This window comes from Pogoniulus pusillus, chromosome Z (assembly GCF_015220805.1).
Source record: "Pogoniulus pusillus isolate bPogPus1 chromosome Z, bPogPus1.pri, whole genome shotgun sequence".
Taxonomy (NCBI): Eukaryota; Metazoa; Chordata; class Aves; order Piciformes; family Lybiidae; genus Pogoniulus; species Pogoniulus pusillus.
Window position 1 is genome coordinate 86870821 of NC_087309.1, and position 23766 is coordinate 86894586.

Below are 23766 nucleotides of genomic sequence, written 5' to 3' on the forward strand. Positions count from 1 at the left end.
TTCTTCTGTTCCTCTCCCCTCCAGGACTTTATCCCATGGTAATCCTCCACAGCAGATCTTCAAAGAGGTCAAAGTCTGCTCTCACGAAACCTAGGGTTGTGAGCCTACTGCTCACCATCCTTGTTGTCCTACAGATCCTGAGCTCCGCTCATGGTCACTGCAGTCAAGGCTGAGTATGTACTTCTTGTGAGATCTCGTATGTGAAAACTGCAATGTTAGCAGCTACATTTCTAATCCCATAAGAAAACAGAAAAACGAACACACAGAGTAGCTTTTCTTGACATCAAGAATTTGTGCTGGTCATCTTACAAGTTTCAGTATATTGCTGCATTACAATGTATCAAGAGTTATGATATTTACAGTTAAAAAAAAAGGCAGAAGAGCTTATACAGAGAATCTTATGCTTAATGGTAGCATGCATGTTCCTAATTTTGCCTGCGTATTCCTCCCATTTTCCTTTACCAAATGCTTTTAGTATTTTTCAATCATTCTGGAGTGCAAGATTTAGCACTTTCTGGAAAAAAAAAAACAAAACCAAAAACAAAAAAACCCAGCCCCCACCCCAGATTAACACACGTATACAGGCCTTCTGCTGGTTTCTGAGAATCAACTTGCTGGACAGCTATCCTAGCATGCAGGAGCATTTAAGACAAGGGTGTAAAGCCAACTAAAGGTATGAGAGGTTTTCCACCAATTTAAATAAATCACACTTTTTAATTCCCACTGGTTTTGGAACCAATGAAGGAAGTAGAAAGATAGCAACTGACTTGAGTTTTTCTCCAGAAGTGTTTTAGCACACAGGACATAACGAACACTCACAGCAAGTAAAAAACAGCTTTGAGGGAAGAACTACGGAGGCATAACCACAAAAAAGGCGCAACAAAGTTGCCCTAACCGGCACATGCGTTCTACACAGGCACCCTCTCTACCGCTGAAAGAAGAGGCAGATGTTTCAAAGAGCTCTGAATACACTTCGGTGCTGGGCCTATGTAAGATGTTGACTAGGTATTAAATGAACCTCAGTGTGTACACAAGCCTTGAGCTACTGCGCACCAAAATGACAGGCAGCTTTTGGTGGTGTTCCTGCAACAACACGATGTCCGGATGCAAGACTGGAGAATGATGGAGGAACAGAAAGTAGCACAAGAAAGTAAAGCATGTTTGCATGTGCAATGAAAGGGAGGAAAACTGAATGCTTAGCCCTGACAAATTAAAAATAATGAAATAAACTAAAACAAACAAACAAATAAAAACAAATGAAAAACACTGATACCCATTTTTACAAGTAATTTTACCCAAAAAGAATGGAAGGACTTCACTGTGCAACTCCAAAAGGCAGGTAAAAGCTTGGGTTTGATCTGATGTAAAAGGGAAGGCACCTACAGTTATGTCAAGATGCAAAAATTAACAGTAACTGATGCAAAATGTGCATGAAGAGCAATGATGTTGCAAATTTCATTTCTGAGATTTCACGTATTACATGTACCCACAGATTACATGAACAGGAAGAATAACAAGGTTACCAAGTAGTGTAACCCCTGACAGCATCTATGAATCGAAAAGGCTACAGAATCTATTTTTGGTATACAACACCATTTTCAAATCCAAATGTGGAAATTACTTGTTGAAAGGAAAGCAGCAGAAATGACTGTCCACATGGTGACTCATCAACACAGCCATATCTAAATTAGTACTGTCTGCTTGCATACAGCATACACACAAAGAGGACTGCCTAAAACACTTAGATGCCCATTGAGTGATGTTGCTACCCTGAATTTTTTATTCAGAGTTACATGCATGAAGACTGGCTACCCAATGAGTCTGCCAACAACACCAGAAGTTACTACCTCTTCCAAAAGAGCATTCAGAGTTTCTACTACAACGCACTGCAACACAATCATGAAAATGTAGCCGGATACACAACTACACATCTGGGATCATAGAATCATACTATTTTGTTTGGAAAAGACCTTTATGATCATCAAGTCCAAACATTATCTAATTCAACCAAGTCTGATGCTAAACCTTCAGCACCCCATCTGTATGTCTTTTAAACACCTCCAGGGACATTGATGGAATCACCTCCCTGAGGAGCCTATTCCAGTGTTTGATAACCCTTTCAATGAAAATGTTGATTCTTTGATTCGATCCAAACCTACTACGATGCTATCTGAGGCCATTTCCTCTTGTCCTATCATTTATTACTAGGGAGAAGAGACCAACAACCACCTCATTACAGGCAGTTGCAGAGTGAAGTCTCTTAGTCTCCCCTTAGCCTCCCTTTCTCCAGGCTAAATAACCCTAGTTTCCTTAGCTGCTCTTCATAATACTTGTTCTCAAGGCCCTTTACTATCTTTGTTGCCCTTCTCTGTACATGCTCCACAACCTCAATGTCTTTGTCACAGGAGAGCTCCAAAAATGAACACAGTGCTCAAGTGTATAGGGTTAACACTCCTGGGGGAGTGACCCTGAACCTGACCCTGGGGGTCTTGGCCCCTACCCAGGGGTGGGCCACACTCCAGGTGATGGTTAGCCCACTCCCCCCACTTCCTGTGGTATAAAAGACAGGAGTTCTCCTGTCTCTTTCTCTTTTCCTGCGTTCACTCATGACCACACACCCATACTGCATACCAGCACAACACGTGGCAGCCACGAGGCAGAGACACCATCACACTACTCGGGTTGTATCCATCCCTGTTTGTATTTTGCTGTTTTCCCTTCCTCATCCTTTGTAAACTCCCCTACCTCCAATCCCTTTTTCTAAGTTATTGTTAAACTGTTCCTTTTTTACTTCCAAATCGAGTGAGATTGATTTATTTGGGTGTCCCTACCTTTATCTCTCTCCCTGTCTTTTGGGGAAAGGAGGGGGAAGAGGGGAGGGCACTCTATAAATTCTATAAATTGTCATTGGGTCTACTAAATTTATAAGAGTCTCTGGGAACCTGCATTTGAACCCAAGACATCAAGGCATTGCCTCACCAGGGCTGAGGGGCGTGATCACTGCCTTATTCGTGCTGGCCACATTATTTCTCATTCAGGCCAGGATGCTGGCCACCTGAGCACACTGGTGGCTCACATTCAGCTGGCTGCTGATCAACACCTCCACGTCATTCTCCGATGGGAAGCTTTTCAGATGCTCCTACCCAAACCTGTAGTGTTGCATGGGGGTGTTGTGAACCCAGTGCTTGATGAACCTCATACCATTGTCCCCCAGCCCATCAATCCAGCCTGTCCAGGTTCTTCTGTAAAGCCTTGATACCCTCATGCAGATCAACACTGTCTCCAAGCTTAGTATCATCATACACTGGGGAAAAATTTTATACTATGAAAACCCACCACAGAAGCAAAATGAAAATCCAGCTTTTCATGAATCTTCTGCAGTGTGCAACATTTCAGATATGTAAAAGAAGAAAAATAAAAGATTCTAGTCTAGATACACAATTTTAGTCAGAAATTAAATTACTTGTAGGTATTTTCAGAGTTATAGATTAACACATACGTATGGCGACACACAGTAAACAAAACACCTAAACCAAACAGCAGACCAGAAATACACCTGGACATGACTAAATGACAGATACTCAGCAACAGCTGAGAAACCAGAGGAAGAAGTACCCATTAAAGGAATGAAATCAAGTCATTGCTTCATCCTTTCAGTGTGAACAGAGCAAAACACATCTAATACAAGCATCTGTCTTCCTGCACAGTGAGGGTGAGTTGTAGAGGGAAAAACATTGTTCAGGAACAGCATCTGTTTGAGTTTGTTGGAAAGCAAGCTTATTGCATTTGCAAACCGCTAACAACTGAGTAACTGAATGACCAGGAGACAGTGGGAGATAAAAATGAAGACATCATGCTTGTCTGGTATATCCATGCAGAAAAAACAACCAAAGACAAAAGAGATCAGCATTTGTACAGTAAATCAAACTGGAAAGGTGATGTTTGACTTTTAAGATAAGAACTATACCAGGAGTGTATAGTATGCTGTAGTATGAATAGCAAAAAAAAACTTCAGAACTATTTGGGAGGGAGAAAGGGAATGTAGTAACAATACCAACCTATGTTTTTATGGATCTTTGAGAAAAAAAATCCTAAAGAGCCTAAAAAGAAAGTATTTGGAATACTATTTATTTTTCTCTGAATTCATTCATACAGAAGACTTCTATGAACAATGAAACCAAAATGCCAACAAATTATGCATCAGATAGCTGGTTTCCTCTGGACAGAAACTTATTCATGAAAGCAAATCAAGGCGGAACATTATACAAAAATATACCAATAAGCACAAAATATACAGCCAAACGCATAGATTATTGAACTGCTACTACTGCTAGTTTAAAAAGGCAGATTATAATTCTAAGAGTGGAATTTATAAGATTTAGGAGCATAATCCCTTCTGAAACTCAGTGAGACTCACTGAGTGGTAGGATAGCATACAGACATGAATGGCAACAGCTTGCAAAGTGGGAAGGTGGCAAAGCAGAGTGTCATACAAAGATTGTCAAGACTACACACATTTGTTCACTTTATGCCATGCAGCATTGACCTGGAAGGAAGTATATGTGGGAGGGTGAAATGTTCTGGCAGTAAATTAAGCTGAAGGAAGGGATGCAACAAAATGCTCATAAAGAATCTTAGGGAATCACACAGCACAAGGAAGTTTTACTCACTGCATGTTTAAAAGCACAATATGAACCTATCTTTCCATCTAAACTCTCATTTCTATTAAAGAATCTTTACATTGCTAGAATGTTGTGAACAAGATGTAACAAACCACTGAATCCCCAAATAACTTCTTGGAGGAATTTCTGTGAGCATTATTTATAAACATGATTCTTTGCCTCTTTTTGGACCATCTTTTGTGAGAAAGGTACTAAGGCTCAGAAGAAGGCAGCCAGAAAGACATATGACCTATGCAATTTTGTTTATTCAAAAGAGGCAAGAAACTACATCCATGTTTCTTTCTAATTTTTAATTCCCTTTTATGTGCACAGCTATCTCTTAGACAGGACACATGCTATGCAGCTTCTTGTACTGGTATCAAAATAATTTTAAAGGTACATAAATTTAATCGAACAATATAATAATTTTATCATCTGCATTTGTTTTCACAAAGTCTCATACTACTGCCTGTTGAAGAATCTTGGAGCTTCATACTTGGGATCAGGTGGCTAGAACACTCTCTATGAGATATTGCAAAGGAAAACAGTAGGAATTTTCTAAGAAAGAGATATGGTATAACTTATTTTGTCAGTTACATATATTAAAACCATCAAAAGAGAAGGATCAGTCCAAGAGTCTCCCATGCCCTCTCAGTTTTGGTATCCCACACTACCAGGAACTGCTATTAGCAGTAGCTTTCGAGGAAGGCACAACGCGATTATGAACACTGAATCATTACCCTAATAATGCTGGAAAGATCAGTTTTAGGGGTCAGACTATTTAATTTCTACTTATCCCTTCTTTTCATCTCTCCTCCCCACAGCAAAATTTCCTTCCTGGCTTCAACTTAATTTAACTTGTCTGCAGTTGTTTAGGTAACTTGGCCATTTACTAGTTACATTTAGGCTGCACACAACCGTCTCATGAACCAGGCTCTTTCAGTAACTACTCTACCACTTGCTACCCTTGAAACATCAATGCCAAGCCACTACAGCTTTCTAATCCCACCAGTTACCTTCTTATTGCTGTTTTCACTTGCAACACAGAGATGATGCACAGGGAATGTGTCATGTTTCCCTTGCTCTGAGATTTGTGTTGTTTCACCTCTGTTTACCTACTACCTTCTGCTTAATGAGCATTGCAGGATTACAATCTGCTGCCACTGGCTTGGACTGGGTTCATTGTTGGTCACATTCAACTCTATATTCCTATCACTTGTTATTCAAGGAAAGAAATTCCATTTTCTAAATACAGGGTGACACTTAAAACTAAGATTTCTCCCCCATGTCAAAACTGGGACCTCCGTGCATGCACCTATTTCCATAAAATGCATAAACCAGAAATTGCATAGCCATTCCTTATTCCACTAAGCCAAACTCAAATTTCATAACTGGAAGTGCACTTTAAAGAAGAACAGAACACAAACAGATATGGAAACAGCTTTAGCAAGATGCTGATCTAACCAGTCTGCCAAAAAGACTTATTGGTAATGCATTCCTCTTTGAATTTACAAATATTTCCAACTTTGTTTGACCCCTCACTCAGACAATAACTACCAAGCAATTTCCACACCCTCCTCATTTGTAACCAAGTCATTCTGATGCTATTATGCCCCATGACTTTATTCTCAGTTTGAAGGGCAATTAATTCTATGTTTTTCAGGTGTACTCCAGATTTCCTTCTGTATTGCTCTGTTCCTCTAAGTATTTGCATAAATACAAGCACACAGACACAAATACATATGCCACCTAAAAGCTCACTTGCCTCTGAGCTTGAAATTAAGAGGTGAACGAAATCCAGATTTATCAAGTTCTACATTTTTTGCCTTCTGCTTTAAAACTAGCCCTAAAATTATAGTGACAATATATGAACACTGAGGATCCATTCTAGCCAGAGCTTTCTGGCTAGAATGTTTTGGTGCCTTTGGCAATATTTTCAAGCACTGGTTCTGAAATGTAGTAATGTCCCTTAAAGAAGAAATAATACCAGCTACATAAACATCAAACTTTGGGCCATCAACTATGATGATGACATATATCCATCTCAACAAACCTAAAGTGAGGACAGGATTCTTACCTTTCTGTTAAAGGTCAAATCCCTCTAGTTGGTTATAGATCAGTAGAAAGTCCCAGAGTATCAGCCAGCATACACAAGTCAGATACTACCATGTCAGAATGATAGCCTACTGAAATGCTGTCTTGCATAGCATTTGTCAAGGCATACCTCACAGCAACAGCATCCTTTTACTCTGTATAGAGTGATTATGAATTCCAAGGACAGCAGGGTGATGTGGCAGCTAAGAGAGCATCACCTCCATGTTTGAGTCATAAAAACCAGAGCCAAAAGTAAACAAATATCTCAAGTGAAAAATCTAATACAAATCTAGATAGGCTTCATTCTTTACCTTGTGGGTATAGTCAGGTCATTTCTGTCTGCCTGGAAGGAATTCAGAAGATATTTTTCCTTCATTTTTCACTTGATCCACCCAAACAACTTATTTTGTCTTCTTCCTACCCGAGGCCAATCTTTCAGTATCACAGCGATCTCATTGCAGCAGACCGGACAAATCCATGCAAAGACTGACAGCAACCTTCTCCCAGCTGCATAAGCTCCTGTCTCCACCCTGCTGAATCTCAGTTTTGACTCTACCCATTCAGTTCAAGCACAAAAATGTGTGTACCAGAAAAATGCACAATGAACACCAAGTTGACACCCCTCTGAGCACTGCCAGTGACAGAATAAACATTTCCCTCTATTTCCCTAGCCACAAAACTGTTCTCATCACACTGTAGGAAAAGGCCAAGAGCCAAACAACTACAGATCAGTGGAAGACAGCTGCAGAGAACAAGGTAGTCTCCAGGGCCCTAGGTCCCTGAAACAGTGACAAGTTCGTTCGGTAAACTTGGAGGCGAGCACTATCTGCACTTATTCCACCTGTCTGCCAATTTGATGGAGGAGAGAAAGTTCTTATCTGATCCAATGTCTAATAATTAGTTTAACATTGACCACAAGAAGAAGGATGCACCAACAAGCACGGAAGAGTTTTAACAAGTACTGCCAGGCAGCGTGATAGCACCTCCAGGAATGAAAAACAGGTGAAGTTTGAGGTGAAAGCAGAAACTTGGTCTAGGTCAGAGAAACAATGAACACAGACAGGGGGTAAAAAAACCCCAAACAACCAAAAAAATTCAAACTAAAAACAGTCTGCAAGGAAGAAGAATTAATCTGATGCTAAAGAGCAAGCATGCATCATCACTCCCAAGGGGCACAACAGCAGTGAAATAGGCAGGACAAGCAGACAGCTCTTTGCAAGGAGCAAGCTATTCTGCTCCAATAGTGTTTCAGGGCTGTGAAGACTGACCCATGTGGTATTCCTGCAGCAGCAGCAGTCATAAAACACTAAGATACAGCAGCACAATGAGATAAACAGTAGTGACAATGAGAGAATCAGCATAAAAGGTGAAGAGGGCAGGTCTTGAAACTTCGTGCTCTGATTATAAGGTTAGAAAAATATCCCTTATCAAGAGCAACAGTGCATGTGAAGAGAGACAAGCAAGTCGGCCACAAACTATGATATGGATTTAAAAACAAATAAAAATCAGAGATAGTATGTATGAACATATGGAAAGCCTGTCACTTTTCTGAAAGGTGGAAGGAAGAGCGAGATGCATGGCTGTTCCACTTCTGACCCTGTGTGAGTTTTGTGATGTGTGCTGGTATTAGCGATAAACCACATCTGGTTAGCACAACACTGAAAAGCATGATTACTCAACTTCAAAGGCACACATAAAGTTTGTTGCATTCCTCATCTCAAAAATTAGACACTACTAAAAAGGAATGCTACAACAGTGGTATGACTGAGCAGATGTTAGAAGCCACATCCAGGTCTCTCTAGTCTATCACTCTTACTCTGCTGTTTTAATTTGGCAATTCAATATTCTTAATCAGTAAAATGAAAAACAAATTACTTTGAATTACTGCACACAGTCACCATATAAGCAAATTTATGAAACTCCAAATCTGCCAGACATATGAATAAGGAGTAGTACTTTGCTCTACAATGCAGGTGGGCCAAAGAGGTTATTTTCACAAAAGAAAGAACTACTAAAAAAAAGCAGTAGTACTAGTCAGAGCAATTCAGAGCAAGCATTTCACATGTTTGCAAGAGCATTCGCTGAGGGTGAAGTCATAACACATATCTGGTTAACAAATTTAATGTCATTCTACTTCATGGGTTCTATACCAACAGGTTGCACTCATTAATTTCTGCAGTTTATAGAAGGAAGGCAGTTCACCATCTCCACAGCTCTTGAATACCAGGAAATGTCTAACACCAGTGCTTATACAAGCAGCATGTGTTGCCACATGCTTTCCCCTTAGGTGACAATCACTTCGCAGATACCACCTGCTCCTATTGCCCCTATTGCCATTTTCTAGTGTTCAGTCACACAACTTTTGTGCTTGTGCCTTGCTTCCAGCTCTTCCATACCAAAAAAGACAGTAGTCTTCTAATGTTATACCTTGACAATACAGAATGTGGGATTTTATTGCCTTACATTCAGCTGAACAGGAAGTGTTGGTCCTGCTGACCCTGCACACCGGAAACCCTTGTCTGTGTTGCATATTGCCCCATACGATTAACAGTATGATTTGTAAATCCATACAACCCTCCTGGGCAGAAATGAACATGAATGTAAGTTCTGATTCTCAAGAAGATCATGAAAGAACATGGAAATAAGTCTTGCTAGGAGGTTCATCCAATCCTCGTAGCAGTTTGCAATATTTCAGTTTACACTGAGTTTTTGTTGTAGAAGTTCTTAAAACTGTTAAGCTGCATTTCAGCATAAAGGGAAAATAAGTGAATCCAAACAAACAAAAAAAGCCAGCTACACAAATAGAAACAAATAGCCAAACACTATCATTAAAAAAATAAAAACATGTGAGAGGAAAAATACTTGTAAACCACCATGAGAGCAAAAGAATATTTTATCATAATAGCAACTTCATTATTTCAAGAAGGGTTGGACACCACAAATAATTCAGTGCCCTCATTCTATGTAAAACAGAGATAATTTGCAGTGGTGAACAACCTTTGCCTTTCCCCCTCACTTCTAAATACTCTACCTCTATTTAGATTAGGATACAGCAAAAACAGGTTCCCAGTGTATCAAAGTATTGCCCAACAAGCAGAGAGGTAAGATGCAAAAAGTGGTGTCTTCAAGCCATGTGACTGTAAGCAACCTTCTCTGCTTATGCTACCAGCCTGAGAGGCACACCAGCAATGAAGTGGTATTTAGTATTTCTAATGACAATGTAGTTACCAGGGATGAGTTTACCTAAACTGTTCAGCACCTACTTCATTTTAACTTCACTTCCATGAAAAATGTAACAAGCACCCAAAACATCTACAGGATATAAAGTTGAACATTTCAGATATGCTTGCTGCTACCAACAGAGCTAAGAGATGAGTCACAGAAATGTAAATACATTCACATCTATTAATGAATAGATCCGTTTAAAAGAACAAAAGAAATGTTCTAAGAAAAGTCCCAAAGGGAGTAATTTCTGCAGGAAAATCAGTCTAAGTTCCACTGGGCTGTTGTCCCAGAACAGCTCTATTCAGACATGCACTCTGCTATTACAATTTAGTATCTTTTTTCCCTCTTCTTCATTTTTACAGGGTTCAACAACTGGCAAGATGAGTTCTGCTAACTTCTGAAATCTCCCCAAGTCCTTTGGCTCTATTTTTTGTTCCAGTCACAATATTCATCCACAGACAAGAGCAGACCCTGTCACCATTTCAATTATGCTTGCCTCTTCTATACCTACCAGTCTATAAAACAAGTTCACAACAGTGTGGGACAATCTTTAGTTTTGCTTTTCACCCCAGCCCTAACTCAGTTTTGCACCCTCAGTGAACTAACTTGGTCACAGCTTGCATTGCACATTATTTATGCACACCAACACAGTCAAAATCCAACAGCATCACACCATGTGAACCACACTTAGTATTTGCCTCAGCTGGCCATAATAGTGCCTGTCACAGAGACTTGCATTTCCTCTTATTGGGAAAAGTGTTTTATCAAGTCCTATGTATCACCTGCAAATTGCAGGCTTAAGCCACAGAGACTTTGATTTATTCTCTTCTAAAAAAAAACCAACCAAAACCATAAATTATATTGCAAGAATAATCACCACTAACCTGAACTGCAGCAAACTTCCTAAGGCAAAAAAAAAAAACCTACTTAAAACAGGTCATTCCATCCTCAAGCAATGCTGAAAATCTTAACATGATTATTGTAACAACTGTACTCATATGATTAGGCTCTCCAGTGGGAGGCTTCTATTATTGTCAGTGACTTAACCATTAACCTTATTTAAAGATGACCAAGCTAAGTGGGGCAAACACTGGCTTGGTTTCAGGCTACAATACAGATCCAGGTACCAGTCAAACTCATGAAATGATACCCATCATTTCATGTGTTTGCAAGAGTAGCGCCTAAGAGTTGCTAAATTATCTCCAGCAGAGATCTGTACACAAATTTTAACTTCACTGACCCTGACTTTTAGCTCCTAATTAAAAAAACAACCTTCCTTTCCAAATTTAGGTATGTCCTTCTGCATCTCTCAACACACTAGCACTACCAAAAGACTGCTAATACACAGAAAAGTCTAGGAAAGCCTCTTCAAGTTTTTCTCCACTTCTTAATCAATAATGGAACATTTTTTTCTTTAAAAACAGTAAAAAGGCAGAATAATACAGCACAAGATGTATTCTGTTTGTTGGATTGGTTTAAGTTAGTATTATAAAAAATAAAAGTTAAAGTAGCAAGTCCTTGTTGTGCTGTTCCAGACAACAGATAGTCTGAAAGCAGCTGGTCAAAACCTTTCAGTATTACTGCAAGAGTGACTTGCTGAACTACAGAAATACTATTCATATGTATGTTTTTCTTCAATAAAGTATTTTTATACTGATTGGCTTTTTCTTTCCGCCATGCTTTGAACTTACTTCTTATATTTCACTCATTCTCATTTCATACTTTTTTTTTGGTTTTGTTTTGCAAGAAAGCAAGGAAGAGAAGATGTGAGATCAGAAATACTAGAAAGTGATTTCTAATAATATTTAACTCACATCCTTAGTTCAACAGTAATTCAAGTAAAATAGCAACAACAGAAAACCCTAAGAAACTCTCTGACCTCTAGAAAGAGGGCAGCTTCTTCCCTCTTCTAACACACCCTTCATCCATTCCAGTTTCTTGAACATCTACAAGTCTGATCCTTTTATTTATAGGCACCTACTTCTCCTCTCATATGAATGCAACTCATCCAGGAATTAAGATCAATCCAGGAATTAAGATAATTTTCTCCCCAAAGACCAGATATTTTCTTAACTGGCAGGCAGTGACAGCCAAAACATGCCTCAGGAGCTATCACTTAAAAAGCCTTAATGCTTCCTATGATACCACACAACACTTCTTCAAAGAGTCTGCATTTTCTCTGTTAACAGTTTTCCTTCTTCTACTGCTTTACAAACATCTTTTGCATACTCCTGCAGCAAAAGGTGGTTAACAGTTTTCAACAAAAGCATGGAAAGGAAGTTGGTTCTCAAATTCTCCTTCATGCAAATAACAACTTAGTATCTAAATGTACTTTTGATGTCCTCTACAGCAAGGAGAAAAATAATAAATTACTTTTACTACAGGTTCACATTTCAAGCTTAACCATGTGATTTCAGTGATGTGCTTCACTAACACTCCATTTTTCAGGAGCACAGATAAAATTAGATGATTCCCTTTCCCACTATCAACAGAAGTTCTGCCTTTGAAAATTTTCTAAAATTAAAATCTCTGCTAAGAAGTAAACCCAGCACTGACAAATTCCAGAGTCAACTGGTGGCAGGACAAGTTAATGCAGTATGAACTGGTGAGGATCGAAAACAGGTCACACCATGTTTACTCTTGGTTTTGATGCAACTTCAAATATTTTTTTTTAAAATGATCAAATGAAGCTGCTTTTCTTTTTTTTTATATATGAGAAAACACTAAGTGGCACCTTAGACAATTAAATTCTTGCTTTAAGGCACCTCTTACCATTAGAGTCCTCCACTTCTTCAGCAGGAGTGTGGTTCTTGGAGGTGTGGTGGGCGTGTGAGGCTGCAAGGTTGACAATGCGGGGTCTTGGTAGTGTCAGTGCTTTCCCATGCACTTTCAAGGAGTGCTCTTTCAGCTGGCTGATTGTCATGGTGGAAAATGAGCAGGAGGAACATTTGTAGGCATGTTCACCTGGGTGAGCGAAATACAGGCAAGTCATCAGCTCACAAAAGAAACAATATGGGATCCCCATACTTCTCTTATTGATGATGGCTGTAAAATTGCCATTAACTCTTCAGTGAGACTGATCCCAAAGAAAACAAGCTATGTGAATCTCCTTGTTGGAGCAGTCAGGAGTCCGCTGGTACAGACACCTGCTTCAGACTAAAGTACTGCATTCTGACAACTGCAGATTATTGCAAAGTGACCAATGTGGAAAAAAAATGAAAAAAAAAAAACAAAAACCCAGAGACCAGACTCTTTGCATGCCTGTGTTGCATGGTATGAGAAGAAAACAGATTCTGGAATGAAAATGGAGTCACTTAACTATAGTACTTCTGAATTTCTTTGGGAGCTCAGCAACTTAGAGGGGGTGAAGTAATTTGCTTCTGCATGCAGCATATCCAGCATCATTACCAATGAAGCAAGAGGGACACTACGAAATGCTAACAGAGATCCCTCCAAAAAAAAACCACAACAACCCAAACCAAATCAAACAAGCAAAACAAGCCAAGAAAAAAATCAAATCAAAACAAAACGAAAAGAAAAATGAGGGTTGTAATTCACATTTAAGGAAGGTCGGATTTTTCCTATGAAAAGCCTGCCATTTTGCAGGAGTAACCTTCACTGAACTGTTAACCAAGTCAAAATTGGTTTACTGCAAGAAGTGAACACAGCAATACCAAGAACAGCAAGTATCTGTAAGGCCACATGAAAGTGTGTTATGAAAAAGCACTAATGAACAGTAGTCAAATTAATTTTGAATACATTCTGAGTGATAGAGACAGCGAACAAGGAGAAACAAATCCTGAGATAAGATTTGTTTTGCATTAAGCATGGAGGCAATTGGAACACAAAGTGAAACTGTCGCAACACAAACAATGTGATAGGTGCCAAGTTACTGTTTTGGAAGTGCCACTTCCATGTAGAAGAGTAACACTGGCCACATATGAGTTGTATATAAAGTGCCAAAACTCATATAGGAGTAAAATATGAATGAACAATAATAGAGAAACAAGAGTTCTGGTAATGAACAAAGACGAGCATATTTTCCATCTACCAACAAATTTAGCATAAAAGTTTCTCAAACAGCATTGTTTCCAACACCAGAAATAAGCAAATCAAAAGAGGATGTGAAAACACATGTATTGCAGCAAGTCAGAGTAAGTACACCTGAAAAGATCAGCAACTAACTTACATAAAAATAACTCCCGCCCCTCTCTTCCAGAAAAAAATATGTTAATCATGGGGACAAAATACAAACTCCTAAAAAGCCTCTTTAGTTACATCTGAAAAAGAATAGATCACTTAAGAGTCTGAAATGGTGAAACAAAAAATTGTCTCACATCTTTTTCAAATGGCATTTCTTACCTACATAGCATATCAGTTAAATATTACCTTTTTATAAATAGAGAGAAAATATTTTTTGCACGGCACATAAAACAGATTACTCAACAGAACAAGATAATTCAGGCAAAGGAGAAACTCCAAGTTGCAAGATATCGGTGAGATAAAGATACAGGCCCTCATGATTTGTCAGTAGAAGAGATTCATGGACAACAGTGGGCATCAACCATTAACTTAAAAGCACCACAAGATTTTAAATCAAATAGAGAACGATTGCATATTAAGCACTGTAGAAACAACTAATAAATACACTCACAACTCAGCCCCAACAATGTAGCTGGACATTAGTACGAAAGGATGTTTGACTGCAGAGGAAAGGCTACAGCTTGTATTAACAGAAGTTCTCTGCAGTTTCTACTGCTAGTTTTGTATTTCCTAAAATTATTATACTAATATACATATAAGCAAATAAATGCTGAAAAGGATGTAATGTGTCTTAATACCTGACGGGTACTCAAAATGTTATGTTCCAGACTACACAGCATCTGAGCATAGTCAACGCCCTTACAATTATCCATTTGGGCATGCAGTGATATTACCAACGAGGCAAAGGCACTAGAAAACTCAAAGAAAGGGACTTCAAAATATATAAACAAAAACAAGTGAAAAAGTTGACATTAAAACAGAGAGCCCATTTAGAAATACTGGAAACTATTCTGCTTGATGCCAAAGGAGATGGCACATACTGGATGAAAAGCAAATGCCAGAAACACTGACTCGTACCAGCTGTTAGGTAAGAACACATTTTATAGTCCGCTGAATTTTGATCCATCCCCAGGAAATGAGGGAGAGAGGCAGACTGAATAAAAGACTCGGGGATTCAAGTTTCCAATTCTAAATAAACTGGCAATGAGATATTGATAAGAGACAAAGAAAACAGAAAAAGAGAGATGCAGAGAACCGCTGCCTTATTGAAAAACTGGGGAGTTTGAGCAAAAGTCTTTGTAACATGTTTGTTCAGTAGTATATTTCTCTGAAAGACTAACTCAAAGCAAAGCTCTGACTGAAAACCATACAAGCAATTTTTCTATTATGTAAATATCCATTTAGTAGAAATGGACTGAGGCAGAAACAGATCATAAGACTTTAGAAGCTCTATTACACAAGTCATTGTTAAAGCAGTATCTAGGCTACCATGAAACTGTATGATGCAAAACATGGTCATTCAAAGAGTATCTACTAATCAAGTTCAAGAGCCTGAATTCAGAATACATAAATCAATGATGAGTGTGAAGTAAATACTACTTAGCTGCATGCTAACTTTGGCTCTATATACCTGGTAGATTCAAACAAGGTAACACAAAGTAGCCCAACTGCATAATAATATAAGGAAAACATTATTTATAGTTGGCAAACATAAAGAGCCATGTCACTGCTGTACTGGATGTAAGACTCTGTAAACTGGAACTGCTGCACACAGTTGGATTTCCTAGAAAGAACAGAATGCTATAGTCCCATACAACAGGAGGCTGGCAAAACTTAAGCTGATCTCCAATACCCACCTAAATACAGAAAACAGTGGCACGAATTCTGTGAAATCCAAAATCAGTAAAAGAAACAAAGTATGATCAACCATCAGTCCCTCCTACATTTTTTGTAGATGAAAACCACATGAAGTTCAATAAGGACAGGCGCTGGGTCCTGCATGTGGAGAAGAACAACAGGCACCAGTACAGGTTGGGGGCTGCCCTGCTGGAAAAGCAGCTTCATGGAGACATGCACTGGAGTCCTGGTGGACAGCAAGTTCATCATAGGACAACAATGTGCCTTTGTAGCCAAGAAAGCCAATGGCATCCTGGGGTGCACCAAAAAACAGTGTGTCCAGCAGGTCTAGGGAGGTTCTTCTCCCCCTCTACTCTGCCCTAGTGAGACCACACCTGGAATACTATGTCAAATTTTGGGCTCCCCAGTTCAAGAGAGACAGGGATCTGCTAGAAAGAGTCCGGTGGAAAGCCACAAGGATGACTGGGGGATTTAAGCATCTCCCATGTGAAGACAGACTGAGAAGCCTGGGGTTGTTTAGTCTGCAGAAGAGAAGACTGAGAGGAGATCTGATCAATGTACACAAATATCTCAGGGGTGGGTGTCAGGTGGACGAGGCCAACCTCTTTTTAGTGGTTAGCAGCAATGAGACAAGGAGCAACAGCTACAAACTGGAACATAGAAAGTTTCACCTCAACATGAGGAGAAACTTCCCGTGCAAACTACCCTAGGTGATCCTGCCTTGGCAGGGTGGTTAGACTCAATCTCTGGAGGTTGCTTCCAACCTCTAAAGTTCTGTGATTCTGTGAAAAGTGTCCTTGGTGACAGTTATGGGGTTTGGTTTTTTTTCTCTTACCATCAGACAGCTATAAATCCTCCTGCCTTTTCTTCCCATCTTTCTTATCCACCCCAACCTGATTATATTACACAGTGTAAACAAATAATAAAGGAAGGAATGCACTTCTAGCCTTTTTGTTATCTGTTCCAGGAATTTCTACTTCAAAATTTCTAACAACTGGGCCAGTTTGCAGGTTTTTAGATTAGTCAATATTCCATTATTTGCATCAGAGTGTATGTTTGGACTGTGGTTTGAGGTTGATTTTTTTTGTCCTTTTAACCACAAAGATGCAACTGGAACCAAGGAAGCCAGTGGTTTTTAAATCCAATCTTTTGATAACCTTTCAACACACGACACATGGTGGTCCCAGAATCTCAGGCCAAGGATTAAGAGAAGGAAATTCTGAGTACTGCACTTTTCAATAATTAAAGTTGCACCACTTTGAAGTGGCCTATCCTCTATGACACATCACCTTCCCAATTTCTGTTCATCTGAAGCATGTCTGTTTGCTTGCTTGTATGAATTTCACTATACAGTAAAGATATCTGCAAGACAAATTTCCATGCACAATAAAGGAATTGCGTCATTCACAGTCTGCTGCACACAGACCTGACTCCCAGAGTATGCAGTGTTTGGTTGTAACATCAAAGTCAGCATAACATTCTACCAAAACTAAAGTGCAATCCACAATCCTTTTCCCAAAGTCACCTAAAGCAGAAACATGAATACAAACATAGAAGAGCAAATCTCACTAATGATCTGTTAAGATATTGATGGTATAAGTGGATTCATTAAATTCTTGTGAAAAACAAAGAAGCAGAAATAATGATTTTTAAAAGATCACTCATAGAAGAAAATGATAAAGTTCTTTAAGCACTCATCATTGTTCTTAAATTTTTATCCTTAAAAAACATTACCCAAACTCCTGTTGAGTCCAGCAGGCACACAGCCTGGTCAGTTCTGACTTACCATTGAAAACCTTACCCAAATTTGCTGAGAAGGCATGTAGCTCAAACAAGTATCTCTGATCAGCAACAAGAACACATGTGCCATTTCAGCTGCTGCAATGCAAAAGTGAGTGAGAAAACTTACCAGCATGAGCCTTGAGCATATGGGTTTTTAGGCGGCTATTATAAGAGGACTTGAATGGGCACAGTTTGCAACGGAACGGCTTATGGTGTCCATGATGGGTCTGCATATGACGATCCAGACTTGAAAAGAGGAAGACAGAATAGGGAAAGATAAAAGAGAAAATAATTTCAATGATTTCTTCAGATGCAAAGCAAAACACTTAAAAGCAGTAACAAATTAAACAAAACTGTATTCAACTATATTTTCTTACGCTCTTAAAATTCACTATGTCTGCTTACAGAATAAAGTAGAATCTGATTTGAGGAAAAGAAGCAGAACTGACACCAACTGTGTTATGAGAAAACAAGCCATTTAAATAAACTCATATGGCAAGATTAGCATAAACCAAATTACACCTGATCCAGACTTCAAAGACCAGTTGAAGAAACAAGAAACAGACAAAAACAGTGACATTATCATTATATATTTTTTCTCCTGGCTAACGTTTTGGTGAAAATATGTCCCCTTTTGCCCTGTTGATGAAGTTAAAAAAAAAAAAAAACCAAAAAACAAAAAACACACACACAAAAAAAAAAAAACAAACCCAAAAACAACAACAACAACAAAAAACCACAACCAACCCAAACCCAAAAAAACCCCAGCTGTATTGAGGAAGCCTTCCTTTGGTTACAGCAACAAAAGCAGATTAGAGATCCTCCTTGGGGGAGGGTGTGAGCAGGCTGCAGTTTATGAGTTCCAGGATTAAAAGGCAGCAGTTTCAGAAGTAACAGTGTGGAAGATTCTGCATGAAGCTTAACAATAGAAGAAGGAGTGGCAAAGACCAGCCTTTACTTTCTTCAGGGAAACTGGAAGCTACTGACTCAGTACTGTGGGATGATCAGAACCCGCTCTCTCTCCAGTTTCTTCTAACAGCTTAGTATAAGTTTGGAATGGAAAAAAAGGATGTTTTCCACATTTTCTACTAAAAGAGCAAATCAATTCTATCTAAGTGAATATTGCAGAGCTCTGCAGCTCCTACAATGTGGCTGACATCCATGAATTCACAGTCTCCAGGTGGCAGGCAGGTAATTTCAGCTCGGGTTGTAAACATTTCCAGTACATTTCCAGTCCTTGGGCACATTTATTATTTTTGATCTAGTTTTACATTGAGTTGTCTTATGCAAACTGATGGAACAATGACAGGGCAGGCAACAGCACACTGGAGGACTACTAATATATTGTACCTATCACCCAGCTACCATCTTAACTCTAGATGTATGTCAGGTGTATTTTCTTTTATTTTCCTTTTTTTTTTTTAACTGAGTATCAACACATAGATGAAGTGGCAGTTGTTCCAGCTCTCTTACACCACACAACTGGGAAAAAAAATCCTGTTTATGAGAGGTAACACCGAAGTCTTTGTATATGAAGACTTGATAACACACAAAAAAAAAAAAACCCAAACCCAAATCAACCCAACCAGCAACAAAAAAAAATGAACCAAAACCCAAACCCCAAAACATGTCTAACATGTACAGCTTTCCCAGAGAAACAGGGGGGGAAAGTCTCCTAAATGTGTGAGATATCAAAGAACTGCAGTGAATTCTTCATAGAACTGAACTTAGTTTAAATAGCTTCCAGGGAATAAGCATATTCAACAGTTAGAGCAGACTGCCAAAGATGTATGTAACACATATCAAGCTGCTCTAAATACATATACATATGTATATATATTTAAGGTGTTTTGCACAGTAATAATTAAAACTGTATTCACAAGCACACACTTTGCAAGTGAAACTCTTCATAATGCAGGTTACTAAGTTTTGGTCAGTTTGGGAGAACTGTGGGTTGTTTAAAGAGCCAGCTTGGTTTGTTTCTGAGGCATTATCTCCCAAGAGAAAAATTTCAGTAGAAACAAAAAACTGTACAGTTATTTCCTGCCATTTTCTGACTTACCTGTCCTTCTACCAGTAGGATACAGCTTTTGTTCACATTATAGGCAGGAAAAAATGACTAGAAACCAAACCCAGCATGAACTTGATTCTGGAAACTAGTTTGCTAGGCAAAAAACAGGTTCTGCATACTAGATGAGGTAGTGGCTTCAACCACTGTCAGCCTTGTCAAATGAGGGTGTAATACAACCTGTAGTACTCCACATTTCCCTTGTCCCTTTATTACTGTTTGTTGGTCAATCCCATGGACCTTTTCAATAAGGCAGCTCAAACTGCAGCATCATCTTTCAACACCATGACACCAGCAGAAATGCTGATTTTTAACATAAGGAGTTTAAGAAAGCTTATTATCATGCTTTTTCTCCCATATGCATTTGACTGCAAAATAGTGACTTCACCAGATTAAAGAGCACTACTGACAGTGCTATGAAAGCCTAAATTGAACACACACCTGGATTTCTCTTCTTTCCTTAAGAGCACACAAGTGTGACACTCCCCAGAAATCAGAGAAAATATGTATCTGAGAGTCAGTCCAAGATGTCAGACACAGAATCACAGAATGTTAAGAGGCTGGAAGGGACCTCAAAAGATCATCTACTTCAATATTCCTGCCAGAACAGGAAGTCATACAGGAAATATCCCAACCCCCTCAGATTTGGAGTCAGGCCATATGTGTGTGTATGTACATATATATATATATATTAATCACAACCATAATTATATTTTTATTTTTATATCTATACAATCATAATTATTTGCTTGTTTTTATATATATTAAAAAAGATTAATTTTTAGAAAGGCTGCAGCTCAAGCTATAGTCAACCTCTGGCAAACAAATCATAAGAAACGTGGCTACTAATGATGACTATGTATTTTTCACATACTACAGTAGACAAAAAGAGCAGACTTAGGTAAGCACTAATATACATGTGCCTACATATGTATAGTGCCTATACACTATATATGAATTTGAAATGTTTGTTGACTGAAATTGCATACAGTTATAAAAAAAAAAAAAAGGTGATTTTAATATAAGCTTATGACAGTTATTTAATATTATAAATGAAAACTCCATCAACAGAAAGATGTAGTAATTATAAACGAGGTAGTTATATGCAGCAGGAGTTCCTTATATATGAAAAAACTAACAAGGAGAACACTTTTTTCTCCTTTTTCTGAGTCTCACACATTTGACAAAGCTGCACAAGTGGTGAGAATCACTGTTTGTGTACTGAAAGAAGTATTATTCCTTTGCTTGCACACTTTTCCTCTATATCCAAAAAAATAGCCATTCATAACGGTCAAAGACTTTGCAGCACGAAAAATGCTGAGAAATGCATAGCTCATTATCCTCCATTTCAACCTATTAAACATTAGTGCCAGTTTGTGCTTCTTTTGAAAACAAAAGTAAAAGCTACAACTTACTTGTGCCTGAAAGCAGAGACAAAGGAGCAATACTGGCAGCTGTACTTGTCTTCCCGGGCAAACATGGCCAAAGCCAAGTGACTCCTCTCGTGGGATCGCAGACCCTGCATAGACATCAAAACCCGGTCACACTGGCTGCAGTAGTAGCCCCCAGGCCTGGTTTCATCTTCCAAGGATGCTCCAAATTCAGCTTCTGTAAATTCCATAATGCCAGGGTCTTTGGCTCCCTCAAAACCCTCCATCAAAGTTGTGTCTGAAGAATCTTCAGCTTCCTGCTAAAAAACACATACCCCCCCAAAGCCATCAATTCTCTCTCCCTTCTGCCCCTCAGACTTTCCCATGTGTTTATTATAATGGCTGCATATTTTTTTCTAAATATATCCTTATACAAACTCCACACCAATGGCTTTCTGAAAAATAAGCCTACTCTTAGGATAGAAAAAATATCTACTGTACACAGAAGACACATATGGGAAAAAGAACCTCACTTTTTGATCCAATTTGAGTCAAATCATGCAAAAAGACAAGAAACTGAATCAACTATCCCTCAATAGTCTTGATATGAATCTTCTATAGTTTCAGATAAATATTAGTAAGATACAGAGTCAGTTAGTTTTAATTTGTTTTGCTGTGGCTTACAGGGCAGCTACTCTAAAGAATATTACAGCAGTCCCATCTACAGCAGACTTTGTTAATCAGTGTCAGATTCACAAGAAACTGACATCCTAAAACCTTAGAATCCTCTTTAAAAATTAAATAGTTTATATATATTTCCTAACTTTCCTTTCTCTGCATGATGCAGCATGCATTATGCATTTTTGCAGCAACTTTAATAACCTTTAAGAGTATTTCCATCACAACTTTTTGGCCAAGGATTTCAGATATTGTTCCCTGCTGAAACACTTTAAAAAGTGTAACACCCTTCATAAACTTCACTGGAGAAAAAAAGCAGAAGAGGAAATGGCCTACAAGGAGGGAAGTATCTAAATCTGTCAGCAGTAGCAAGAAAGGTGAAAGCTCTCTCAGGTAGCATGAATGAGGCTAAGAAGGACTTGGCTTCCTCACAACAAGCAGATGATGTCAGAAAAGGAGCACCCTTAGGCAACAAGTCTTTGCCAAGAACTTGATGCAGCAGGAGGTGGAACACACAGCTAGTTCCCACAGCCTTATTGCACTTTGCTACTCCTGCTGATACTCTGGAAATAGGGCTGTGAAGCATGGCCTCTCCTTGGAAATATCCCAGAAGAAATCCCTTTTTACCAAGAGAAAGCAACAACACAGTTATACCTAACCACCTGAATGGGACCATTGTCTCAGTTGGCTACTGAATGCTTTGTTTGGAGCCAGTGTGCGAATTTCATATGGAAAGGTGTACCACAAGCAACTCTGCACATTTTCATGTGTACACTTCCTCTTTTTAAGAAAAATTTAAAAATAAAATAATAAAGAAAACAAAACCCAAGTAGCTCTTTTAGGGTTTAACTAAGCAGAAAAGTAGCCCAAAATAGCTGAGGGAAAGCTTCCTGCTCAAAACTCAAGTTTTTCGGACACCAACGACATCAAGTCCTTTGTGGCTGAGAAGAAATAACATTATATAGTCTTCGTGCTCCTGGATCAAGAGTGAAAAAGAGTTAAAACATTGTAACATAAACAAAGCACACTTCAGACACTCAGATTAAAATATCATGCTGAACTGGAAAACCCAGTCTAAAACTCATTCACTTCACAATAGGTTTTTCAAGGAGCCCTTTATTTTGAACAAAGCAAAAAGTTTCAGTCGACTTCAGCCATCATTTAAAAATTCTTACCTTTACTGCTGCTGACACAGAAGACACATTTCCATATTGGACATGCTTGCGGAGGTGATTACAGATGGCTCGAAGAGTTGGATGGACTTCCACGCAGAATTTGCATTTGTAGCCAATCACCTTCCTCTCCTTAAGTTTGGAAATATCTTCCAAGTGTCCAAATGCCTGTTGAGTACACAAGCACAAATCACTGAAGTATACTTTGCTATCTAATTTTTAGGAACATAGACCAGATTTTACACCTGGAGGGAAACTAAATTGTGCTTGATGTACACTTGTCCTGTTATTGCAGAACTGTAAGGCTGATTTTTACTGGTCTATTATTGATGCCTCCATAGTAAGAGATGGGCATCTGTGCAGGAGAAACATACAGTTTCTGCATAACAGAGGTCCTCTAGAAGATTATTCAGTTTGGCTTCAAACTGTGCTCTTCCATGGCACCAAGACTTCCACAATAGCTGTGCAAATCTTTTCCACAGTGACTATATTTCAGATTGAAGCAGAAGGAAGATAGTAATCAGGAAAGAAAATGAGCTGGAATTTGGCTTTCTGCTTGTGAGGCAATTGTCCAAAGCAACAGTCACCAGATAGATTCATGTCATGCTAATACAGAGGGCTTAACCAGAAAACATACTGAGAAAGAAGGTTGAAATGGAAACTGACATGTTATTCAGAGTTGCACTGAAGAGGGGGATGGCACATCTTGTAAATTATCTTCAACAAAGTACATGTCTGCCTTGCAAGAAAAGATCAAGTAGCTCTCAGATACAGATGGCCTTCCAGAAGGGTGGGAGGAAGGAAAGAAGATAAAG

The 23766-nt window shown here is 38.8% G+C and overlaps 1 protein-coding gene across 5 annotated transcripts in view; it reads right to left on the reverse strand.

The window, feature by feature from the left end:
- The window catches only part of ZNF462 (zinc finger protein 462), a 101943-nt gene that overhangs the window by 27778 nt on the left and 50399 nt on the right, over positions 1 to 23766 (reverse strand). For 2 of the 5 annotated variants that reach the window (XM_064176533.1, XM_064176529.1), the window contains exons 4-7: positions 22955 to 23119; positions 21147 to 21421; positions 17791 to 17909; positions 12753 to 12944 (exon numbers count right to left, since the gene is read on the reverse strand). In XM_064176533.1, coding sequence (XP_064032603.1) covers positions 12753 to 12944; positions 17791 to 17909; positions 21147 to 21421; positions 22955 to 23119 — 751 coding nt within the window. The remainder of the gene's footprint in view (positions 1 to 12752; positions 12945 to 17790; positions 17910 to 21146; positions 21422 to 22954; positions 23120 to 23766) is intronic. The other 3 variants (XM_064176531.1, XM_064176530.1, XM_064176532.1) reach the window with 3 other exon arrangements.